Source organism: Palaemon carinicauda, chromosome 8, assembly GCF_036898095.1.
Source record: "Palaemon carinicauda isolate YSFRI2023 chromosome 8, ASM3689809v2, whole genome shotgun sequence".
Lineage (NCBI taxonomy): Eukaryota > Metazoa > Arthropoda > Malacostraca > Decapoda > Palaemonidae > Palaemon > Palaemon carinicauda.
Genome location: NC_090732.1, coordinates 85605042 through 85617541, shown reverse-complemented (window position 1 = coordinate 85617541; position 12500 = coordinate 85605042). Strand labels below are relative to the sequence as shown.

Sequence of the window (12500 nt, the reverse complement as noted above, 5' to 3'; positions counted from 1 at the left end):
ATCAATAGCGAGCCCATTTCATGAGGTTGTATCTTCAGCTGATTGTAAAACTACAATTGAACAATAAAGAGGTGTCGTATAGCAGGCCATCGTAAATCAGTACGCTCAGACCATGGATCAAGTTATCTGTGAGAGCGTTCGTTGCTTCACTGAATTTCAAAATTTCATAAAATAGCAATTATCACATGAATCAAATTTTAGCTTTTATCTAAAGAAAGATTTTGAATGCTGTACTACTGTACTCGAAAGTGACTCTGATGCCTTTTAGTTATTATAAGACTTGTGGAGCAGAGGTCTCTATTCCTTTCATGTATTGATTTTTCATAGTCCGATGTATACCCTTATTAGGAGGGCTACCCTAAGGATTTTTCTTCGGCGTGGTCAGGTCTTAAATGTTGTCAATGCCGAATGCGAAAATGACCAGACTAATGTTTAATGTAGCATAATAACGAGAGAGAGAGAGAGAGAGAGAGAGAGAGAGAGAGAGAGAGAGAGAGAGAGAGAGAGAGAGAGAGAGAGAGAGAGAGAGAGAGAGAGTTTTTATAAATATAGTTTTTGTCTCTAAACTATTTATTTTCCACTTATATTGATTGCAGTGTCATGTGTAATGGTTTACTAAAATTGCATCAATATCGATGCATATCTTGCAAACGATTTTGAACATGAAATCATGAATAATCATCTATAATTTGAAACACAATATTATCAAATTTCATGACGGTCAAATTGGTCAGTTAAAATTTTAAAATGTAAAAAATTATAAAATGTTCCTTCCTAGACCCCAAATAACTTTTCGTTTTTCATTTGCTCCTGGATAAATGGGCCAGGGCTTCCAGTCTCATAGGAGTTGATAATAAAGTCTTTGAACCGTCATTGGAGATATTATGAATGATGCCAAGGAGCTATATTATTATTATTATTATTATTATTATTATTATTATTATTGGATGCTATAAGCCTAGGGGCCCTAATATGGAAAATAGCCCCGTGAGGAAAGGAAACAAGGAAAAATAAAATATTTTCAGAACAGTGGTAAGATTAAAATAAATATTTTCTATATAAACTATAAAAACTTAACAAAAGAGGAGGAGAAATAAGATAGAAGAGTGTGCCCGAGTGTACCCTCAAACAAGAGAACTCTACCCCAAGACATTGGAAGACCATGGTACAGAGGCTATGGTACTACCCAAGACTAGAGAACAATGGTTTGAATTTGGAGAGTCCTTCTCCTAGAAGAGCTGCCTACCATAGCTAAAGAGTCTCTTCTACCCTTACCAAGAGGAAAGTAGCCGATGACAATTACATTACAGTAGTTAAACTCTTGGTGAAGAAGAATTGTTTGGTAATCTCAGTGTTGCCGGGTGTATGATGACAGAGGATAATCTATAAAGAATAGGCCAGACTATTCTGTGTATGTGTAACCGTAACCAGAGTGAAGGATCCAATGTAGTAGGCTACTGTCTGGCCATTGAAGAGGTTATGATCCATGTGCCCACATTCAATAGCAACTACTATGATGGAATGCCATATCATGAGCGGAAAACAATGTATACAGTTGCCGAAAACACTGTCTCTGGACAAGAATTGACAATTAATTATCTTTAGAATTGGCAGCCATTTCCCAAGGTCCGTTACAGTGCTTGTCTTTGTAAGTGAAAAATTCATTCTTACTTCTTGTTCTGGTAACTTTATCGTTCGTTCGTTTCAGATCGAACTTGCGCATAAAATGCAAGCCACGGGCTCTTGCACTAGGCAGCCCGTAAGTTAACTGTAGTCAAACACTGCATGTGCTCCGAGTTTGTTGTGTGCAGGGAATCATGTTCATTTTTAGTTTAGATGCTATCGGGTGTACGTGTAGCACATCCTTGTTCTAGTTCGTCCTTCTTTTGCTGCTACTGTATTATGTATAATATTTTTTGCTCTGCGTTTTTCCCTCTTGCATCTATAGAAAATGGCGCAATTTTTAATCAGAAAATTTATTCTACACGGGCAGTCATGTAGTCAGAATCATAGTAAATGTTCTACATCATTATTCCTTTTAGGTTTTATGACATTTATTGATTGATGAATTGCTTGATGTGGACCTTCCTTCGCCATCTATTTTTTATTTTATTTTTACATAACAATTGACAACATTGATGGTAGCTTTAGTGTTAATACCCCCCATTCTGAAAACCTTTGATCATGAAAATTACTGAAGATACCTTTAGTAATATATTCAATATCAAGAAGCCATGGTTACGAAATGCTGCACTTGTAAGATATGCAGTTTTCCTTTGAATGAAGAATATTTTTCTGTCCTTCATTGTGTTCAGTATACCAATTGTGTACACTAGTGTTCTTCAATCTTTTCTAAGTTCATTTATTTTTCTGGGAGTTGTTTGTACACTATTCTCAAAAACCACATCTTAAGAATTGGTTGCTGATGACGCTGTCCTTCTAAGCAGAACAACACAGGACTTGCAAAACTTGCTTACCAGAATGCATGAAATATCACATGAGGTTAGGTTCAAGATTAATAGAAGAAAGACAGAGATGAAAAGAACGGAATGTTCAGTGGAAGATGAAATATCATTGGAGGGAAAAAGAATTAATGAGGTGAAATTATTTGAATATTTAGGAACTGCGATCTCTAATACAGGATCTTTAGAATTTGAGTTTAATGAAAGATTGAAAGAGGCAAATGAGACAATGGCAAGGTTAGATAAAATTTGGAAATTAAATCGCCTGAAATTACATATAAAAATCAGGCTAAATATCAGTGTAGTGAGATCTTAGTTACTGTATGGACAGGAGTCGTGTTATGGCAATGAAATAATATCCAACACTTAGTAAATTTGAGAACAAAGCCCTCAGAAGAAAATTGGGAGTTAAATGGCAGGACATGATTAGAAATGAGTGCCATATGTGGATGAGATCATGGTGATGGGCAGATGGAAATGGTTTGGGCATGCTTTTTGCACTCCCCAAGAGAGGTTAATTCACCAAACTTTCAACTGGGCTCCACAGGGCACTAGAAGCGTTGGAAAACCCAGGCCTACATGGCTGAGGACTATGAAGCGTGAAGTAGGAGATGATGAATGGAGAAGTATTGATTAAAAGTTCAAGATAGAGACGACTGGCGAAATCTAACCGAGGCCCTTTGCATCAATAAGCGTAGGAGATGATGATGATGATGATGATGATTTTAAACAGGGTAAACAGCTGCTCTTTTTGTACATGAATGTGATATAAGATAGGTGGTAGATGCGTTATAAAATAAAACAGTTGTATATGCATTTTTTATTCCTTCTTTTAGATAAACATACGAACTTTTCTAAATGGTTTGAGAAAATGTAAATAGAATATCACATTGTAAAGGTTTTAAATTTATTGACTTGGATGCTGTTGCATTGCTGCAGTAATTTTCAAAGCAATGTTTTATTTCATTTATTAGTGCCGTCCTCATCAGAGAATCCACATCTTGTAATTAGTTTCACTTTTCAATTTTAATATCCACCAGATTAGATAAGCCTCTTTCTGCATGATATGCTGTTGGCATTCGCTCTAGGCAAGTCATGGCCAATCATGCAAGTTCTTCGTAGTCTGGAATTCCTAAAACAGACCATCAGAAATCTTCATAGAATGAATCAAAAGGAGACTTTTGTGCAAAATCAGTGGACAACTCTAGTAAAGCAGGTGTCAGTGATTCCAGATTGTCTTACCTGGTATTAGGCGAGACAAAGGGGGGTCACAATCTATATATATTCGAGAGTTGTTGCCTCTTGATCGAAAAATCACTTACTAAACTTCGTTCCCAGATTGTCCAGATGAAAAATTACAAAACCTTAATAGTTTCTGCTAGTGAAGGAGATAGCGCTTCCCAACTGGACTCTTTAAAAAGTAATCAAGGAGAAACTACCGAAGCCCTTAGTTTCAACTTATCCATACCTCATCTATTTAACTTTAAAACTTCAATTCAACCAGGGACATAAAGATATCTTCACTAAAGCCTTTAAGAGATAGGTTTAACGGATTCAGCTTCTGAAAGATAGAAGCATTGTATGATAATTTGGGAATTCAGTATTTGTCATAAAGCTTGACAGTACTTTCGTCTTCGGTTAGAACCATGCACACTCCTTCTCATAGTGTTAGAAATCTGTTCAGCACTTTGCTATAAGACATCCAACAAACTTCTGCATCAAGTACAGGCTTAAAAATTCCATTTCCTTTATAAAACTGCTCAAACATGCGATTTTTTTTTTGCTTTTGCACGGCTATTATTCACCATCTTTACCACATCTTTGATTATTTCATCAAAAACATTTTGCTCAACATTTGACAGTAGATTCTTGTCAGCCAGTGCCTCCTGATGTAATATACAGTGAATTGAATAGAAGCCAGGAGAAACATCCTTAATTTTCTTCATAACACCTTTTTTTACTTCTAGCCATTGCTGCAGTTATATCTGTGATAATACAGACATATTTGTTCTAACTCAGATCGTTCTTAACTATAAGGATATTTCTTATGCTGTTGTTTGCACACCTAGGAGTAAACAGAATAGGAAATGTTTTTCTATTTTCTTGGGATGACTATTAGGAAATTGGCAGTAAGCTAGAAGTTGATCGACATTTGCAAAGTTAGTGGTTTCATTAAACTGCAAACCAAACCAGGCTACTACCCTGAGCATTGTAAGTAGCTGATCCTTCAAATCTTCTTAGATTTAATAAGTATAATAATATTGCCATTGATGTCATTAGAAGAGACTTATTTTCCTTTATTCAATGGAGCACAATGCTACTGAAGGAGCTTTGTTGCTTTATGAGTTCAGCTAGAGTTGTTTCAAAGTACTCAATTTGATTTATTCTAATGCTAATTGTGTTGCATTTTGAGATGAAACAGTAGTTTGGAAAGTACAAGACTTGAATTTTTGTACTCCGCAAGAACAGAAGAGATACTGAGCAGCTGCATAAGGATTCTGCTCCACTTCATTTGGGCAAATATAATTCATACTTGACATCGTCATTATTCCACCTCCTTCATTTTGATTTCAATTGAATATACATACTTGATGAATGTTGCCTTTCCTGCTTGAAACTTGTTTTACCATCATTCCTCTTTTTATTCTTGGTGAAACTGATCCAGCTCTTGATTTTCTCTATTTCTATCACTATTTGCCTTTTACCCAGCTCATCAGGTTGTGGTTCATCCATAACACTGTGTTTCTTGAAATACTTGAGCAGAGCCATCTGCAGGAAAAAGATAAATTCTCTATTAGGTTTTTTGACAAATATACTATACTATAAGAATATTCTGCACCCTATGTATTTTTGCATAATAAAAACAAACAAAGTGGTTGGGGTGGACTGCAGTAAACACCAAGACAAAGTTGTTGCTCACTTTGGAGAGACTCTTCTCTATTAGTTATTTATATTAGGTGACATTTTTTGGCATATTTTGAAAATAAGCGGGGAGTTTTGGCATTTTCTCAAAATTTGGCATTTTGCCTGGTAGAAAAACTGTCAGTCTGGGAGGAACGTAGAGAGTAGACGTCCCCTTTTTTTTTTTGTTTCATTTGTTGATGTCGGCTACCCCCCAAAATTGGGGGAAGTGCCTTGGTATATGTATGTGTATGTGTAAAAACTGGCAACCCTGGTCACAGATCTCCCTCACTGTCTTTGATAATAATGTATACACGCTACAAGTATAAATTAACTTATATTTCTAGACACAGTAGCATGGCGATTGTATAGATGGGTGGATGGAAGGAAACACGTTAAGGTATGTAGAATTGTTGATAAGGTTTAATTATCCAAGTAGCTAAGTTGCTGTTTCTCTGGGAGAAGAAGCATCAGCTAAAGTACATGAGAAATTATATGACTGTATTTACATCCATCCACCTATCATTATTTATTACTGACCCGTATACAAGTGATTTTGGGTGATCAAGTTAGAAGCCACTTGACTGTCTTAAGGGGGTTTTGCACGGTCAAGCATGTTGGCCAACATGCTCATCAAACCCCCAACACAACATGTTTGAAGAGTGTTTACCCGTTCAAACCAAACTGACAGACAACCTCAGTCGGTGCCAAAAGGAGAAGGAGCAACATGTCACTTACCCAAGACGAGGAGATGGCAGTCGGGATAGTGATTGCCCTCAACGAAAAGAAAAGGAAGCGTTCAAAGTGGACAAAGGACTGGTTGCTTAAAAGGGACCAAATTTCACATACCAATTTAATGAAAGAGCTGAAATTAGACCCAGATGAATGGCGCAATTATATGCGCATGGATGAATCAACATATTTAGAACTTTTGAATATGGTCACTCCATTCATTACATGTAAAGACACCGTAATGAGGAAGTCCGTTAGCCCTCATGAACGGCTGATCGCAACACTGCGTTTCTTAGCAACAGGCCGATCTTTGCAAGACTTGAGATTTTCAGCTGTAATGGGAACTAGCACCTTATCCAAGATTATACCAGAAACTTGTGTTGCCATCTACACAGTACTTAAGAAGGATTATTTAAAGGTGGGTTATGATATGCAATATGTAATGTTCATTTATTGAGGAAAATCAGTACATAGTAATATGTGAAATACACCATTACTTCCCTTTCCTTATCCTTAACGGCACAAGTGTCACTCATTTTGCAGCTGATACACTATGCCTGTCACTGAAGGAGATGTTACAGATGTTACCTCGGCGAGATTTGAGTATGAATCACGGTTCGAGACTGATGACTGTTCACACGTTCAAACATGGACATGCACCGAGCAAGCTCCGCCCACAAAAGTCAGGCCCTGTCAGACATCCGTCCAACACGTTGGTCAAACATGTTTACCCCTTTCACATGTTCAAACATTCTCTCAAATGTTGTGTTGTCAAGCGTGTTGGCCAACATGTTTGACCGTGTAAAACCCCCATTAGACTGTGTCAAAGGTTTCGAGTGTACTCACTTACTATCGGCGCCAGTGACGGGTTTAATACAAGTACACCTCCACTGGCCCCTAAGCAGCAATGGTGCCACATCTCAGACCAGTGATGTGCGAGTTGCGTAACAAATTATATGTAAAAATTGCATAAAATTCTTCATACTTTTCCTCATTATTTGGGTCAGTATCGGCCAATTTGGTGGGAATGACGGTTATTATTGAAATAATGCTTGTCAGAAAACGAGTCTTTAACGAAGTTAGGCTGCCCCCAAAATAAGTGATAGGCCTTTTTGTAGGTTAGGAGTTAGGCGACCCGTGACATATGACAGCTAAATATTTAGGTATATATGTACACACACAGATTCAACACTTTCTACCCCTCCCCCTTTCCTAACTACAACATGTTCAGTTGTGGTTTCCAAGTGTACTTCTTGGGGTACCCCCTCCCACCAGGGTATGACTACTCCCTCTCTCACCTACCCGAGGGACAGAGAGAGAGAGACAGATTAATTATACGTTTGGTAATGCCGTTCTGCGTGACTGGAAAGAGTCCTCGCAGGCATGGCTTCGGCTGAGTGGCACAAGCTCGAATCTCAGCCCAGCCAGAAGCTATTACCATATATGAATTCCAGTGGATATATATTCCCAAGGTAGAATTCAGTATTAAATGCCATAGTGGTTGATATTTACATTGATGAAAATCACGAGTGTTAGTTATATATATATATATATATATATATATATATATATATATATATATATATATATATATATATATATATATATAGATATGTATACATATATATATATATATATATATATATATATATATATATATATATATATATATATATTTATATATATATATATATATATATATATATATATATATATATATATATATATATATATATATATATATATATATATATATATATATATATATATATATATAACCAGACATTTGCTATCTATTATATAGGGGAGAAAGTACATAAATCTGTAATACTTTGATATCAATTTAAATTATTTTCTTACATAACACTTACAACTTTCTTAATGAAACTTATTTTCGTACTGGGCACTCGTGGGCACCGGCCATATCATCAACCACCCATATAGGCTACCTCATTATTCCCGTGTATCTTTTGAAAATATTCATGCATTTTAGGAAGCTCCATGCACTCTGTATGACTGTTACTTCTACATAGTGATGACTGTTCTGCCCGCTTTGATTTTGAAGACTTGCTGATGTTGTGAAGCTTTCTGCCATGTTGATGTATATGACCATCCTGCATCTTACGACAATGACCTGCAGCTCGTGCTAGGCAGCCTTTCTCCATAAGTGATAATCAGTGGAGTGACAGTGATCATTTTTACTGTGGAAGACCAATTTTTGCATCTTGACATTATGATCTACCATTGGCACTCTACCATAATTCTTATCTTCCTTCTTCCTTCTAGTTATCAGTTTGAAACTCGTCCGCTATTCTGTTGAACCAAACAACTGTTACTATTTTTGTTGGGATGTTAATTCAATCTATTATGATTATAAAGAGATGTATGTATTTTGATAATTATCATAACTTTGCTGCAATATTTGAAAAGAGTTCAGAGGTTTCAGACATTCTTTTCTCCTCATCTATTGGTTGTGAATAATGAAAACTTTAGAATTTTATAAAGTGCAGCTTTAGTAACAGAAATTACGTTGACATTAAGTAACCACTTGTGACAGTGTGGTGAGATTCTTTGATTTTACCAATGGCAATGCTTGCGGACAGAGTGGGGCAGTTATTGATGTCTGTTATGCGCCATTTATTATTATTATTATTATTATTATTATTATTATTATTATTATTATTATTATTATTATTATTATTACAAGCTAGTCGGAAAAGAAGATGCTATAAGCTCAAGGGCATCAACAGGGAAAAATAGCCCAGTGAGGAAAGGAAACAAGGAAATAAACTGCAGGAGAATGAATACATAAATAATCAAAATAAATTATTTTGAGAACAGTAAGAACTTTAAATTATTAGGGGAAAGAACTATATACTCTGAACCTACAACTGATACATGCTTCATTCTTAGATAGTTATGTGTTAGAAAATGATACGGGCTTGTATAGAATTGTGAAGGGGACATGCTGGTAAAAGCTAGAAAGGCAGACAAGGGTATGATAGATTGCATCCACCTCGAAGATTTTCTAGCTTGGCAAAAGCTGGGCGTGGGAGGACATGAAAAGGGAGATGTCTGTTTGGGCTCCACTATCCACCACAGATTATTCTCAGACAAAAAGTGAATTATCCATACCTTAAAGGAACCTGTAAAGAAACCAAAATACTGTTGTTAACTACATACTCAAAATGTGAATCGTTAACCAGGTGAACTTACTTGATGACTAGAATTTAAACAAGTGACATTTGGAGATATTCATCTGTGTTTTAGGTCTTTGCTTAGGTGGTACCTTCAATTTCTACCATATTACCTTTCCACATAAGTAGATGTATAAAAAGAATGTAACACATAAGACTATGAAGACCTACTACCTCTTTCATAGCTTAATAAGTTATCATATGTGTTTTAATAGAATATCATGTGGGATAGTACTGAGGCAATTAAGGTTTGAGTGTGCTATCCGTAATTCTATTCTTGTTTCCATTATCCTTGTTTATATGTAGCTGTATAGTCATACTTCAAATAAATCATTAATTGAGTCCATGTCTTGTGACTTAACATCAAAAACTATTTGAATACTAAGTAACTCTTCAAAAAAAAAAAAAAAAAAAAAAAAAATGCATTTCCTATAAAACCGTGTATCGTCACTAATACAAAAAAATTGTTTGATGGTTGATATGCTAATGATTTTAAATGTTTAAATAGAGTAAAAAAGAAACAAAACTTATATCTTATGATAAGTTGAAAACAACTTAAAACAAGGTATAACTGCATTTTTGTTTTAATTGGTCGAAATATCTGTTGCCATAAAGCGTCTTGTATTTTAAAACAGTCGAAGAAAACTATTTTCTTCCTCTTTGTGAATATAAATTTCCTTGTTCAATCATGCATACATTACAACAATGTCTTGTAAATTTTTATTAATTTTTTTATTAAACACACACACACACACCAGAAGAGTACAGCCTTCTGCTTTCCTATCTAGTCTTTAGAGGTAAGATTTCTAGCTCTAAGCCATTTTTCTTGACTAGCAATGCCAATACCCAATTGCAGATTGGTGTACCTCTAATTATTATGTTTACATAATGTACAGTATACTAATTATTGTAGATTTTTCTTGGTAATCTACTGTAGCCTGCAAAATATTTTTAATGGTTTTCAATTTCTTACAGGTTTAGGCAGGTGTGGGACTACTGTAAAAATAATGAAGAACAAGTTCTGTTCATCCTTGATGGTTATGATGAACTGGAAAAATCTGATGAGTCCAAAATCCAGAAACTCATTGAAAGCAGAGACTTTCTAAGAAGCAAGGTTGTGGTGACATCAAGGCCAGATGTTTTAAGAACTGTTGCACAGAGGATTATAGTGAAAGGTTTTAATGAAGCTCAAATGTTTGAATTTATTGGAAAATATTTCAAGTTGGTGAGTGACGATAGTTCAGGTCATGACATGAAACGCATAATTGAAAAGGATTATAAATATCGGAAACTGGCTAAAAGACCATTGTTTTGTGTTCTCTTGTGTATGTTGTATGACTCAGATGTTGTCTCTAAACTTCCTGAAAGGCTTTCCGATTTGATGTTCAAAATCATGTTGTGTCTCATTAAATGGAATAACAAAAGAGTCAGTAATGTTGATGAGAACACTGACGCTTTTCCTCCAAAGTACGAAGAACTATTTTTGAACTTTGGCAAGTTGTCACTGAAAGCATTGAAAACTGACAAAACTCGTTTTAGTGAGAAAGAAATACTGGAGATTGGAGATGATGACACTAATCTTTTACTCCAACTTGGATTTTTATCTAATGACAGTGAAAATGATGTTCTGGGTCCAAAGAAGTTTTGGAAACCAGTTCATAAGATATTTCTAGAGTACTTATCTGGGTTGTATATAGCTAATCATATAAGTCGTGAGTGTAGAGACTGCAAAGAGTGTAGAGAGTTTTCTTCAGTATATCACCATGAAAATGTTCTTCAGTTTGTGGTAGGCACACTTGATAAGAGAGCACACTTAGCGTTAGATGGAAGAAAATATCAAAAGATTCGTCGGATGAAAGACACAGACCTGCTTATGTTATTACGGGAAGCAGGACCCACAAAAGAAAACTGCCGCGCTGTTGCTAAATTGCTTGACCATAGTTATGCGACAGTATACACAAGTGAAGTGGATTTTGAAGGTTGGGGTTCGATTCTTGCCCAGAAGTTTTCTAATCTGAAAACACTTGAAATAGTGTGGCGAATTAAGAGTAGTAATCCAGACCAAGAAAGCTCTTTCACTGAAGCCACTCCAGAACAGTACAGTACCTTCTTTAATTCATTGAAGTCCAACACTAGCATAAACAAAATCAAGATTAGGGCGACACAAGATGGTGAACCTTTCTCTGAAGAGAAAATCCGGCTCTTCTTTTCTAATCTTGAAATGGTTCTACCAAAGGAGAATTTAAGGGAACTGGAAATCAAGGAACTAAAGATGCATGTCTCTAGTCATCTCAAAAGAGCCATTGAGGGAGCCACTTGTCACATGAATAAGGTATGTAAAAAGGAAAAAGTTTATTGATATTCCATTACTTATTCTCCCAGATTTTACCCAATGCTAAGGAATGTCAGTAATTTTCAGTTAATTTTCTTGATGTGACACAATTGTCATATTTGTATGAGAAATATTTTTTGGAAAGTTTCAGTTTGTAATATCAAATAATCATACAGGAACATTATTTTAGTGAATTTAGATTTTTGTGTCTTTATAAGGACTGAAAAAATTATGTCAAAAATGGTGTTACCATATATATGAATAAAGTTGTAGGCTATATCGGTTAATACTTTCCTCTTTTTTTCGGGGGAGCGAGTTTGCAACCTAAAATACTTAAGTTCCACAGATGCATAAACACACATATACAGTACACTAAATGTTTGCAATGGTGATTAGTGTTTATTATGAATAAAAAAAAAATAATGATTCTCTATACAAATATAAATAAATATCAAATTAACTTGCAGTTTACCTTTGAGGAGAATCGTTAATGACACAAGAGAGACGAGAGAGGAGGAAGAGTAGGAGGAAGGGGGTTACAGATTGGAGGGAGAATCTCTCACCATGACAACTTCTTGTGAAATATGGGGAGCTTTTTCACTTGTATGCCATTCACTGTTACTAAATGATATATATATATATATATATATATATATATATATATATATATATATATATATATATATATATATATATATCATTATCATCATCATCAACCATTACTAGTCCACTGCAGAACAAAGGCCTCAGACATGTCCTACCACTCGAATCAGTATATGTATATTTCTGTGCCGGGTTATTCCCACAAATTTTGTTAGTTCGTCAATACATTGCCTTCTCTTCCTTCCCCTGCTTCTTATGCAATCTGTAGGGACC

General features: G+C 35.3%; 1 protein-coding gene across 2 annotated transcripts in view; it reads left to right on the top strand.

Moving 5' to 3' along the window:
* The window catches only part of LOC137645791 (uncharacterized), a 273902-nt gene that overhangs the window by 106563 nt on the left and 154839 nt on the right, over positions 1-12500 (top strand). For both annotated transcript variants that reach the window (XM_068378731.1, XM_068378730.1), the window contains exon 5: positions 10268-11624. In XM_068378731.1, the coding sequence (XP_068234832.1) occupies positions 10268-11624 (1357 nt within the window). The remainder of the gene's footprint in view (positions 1-10267; positions 11625-12500) is intronic.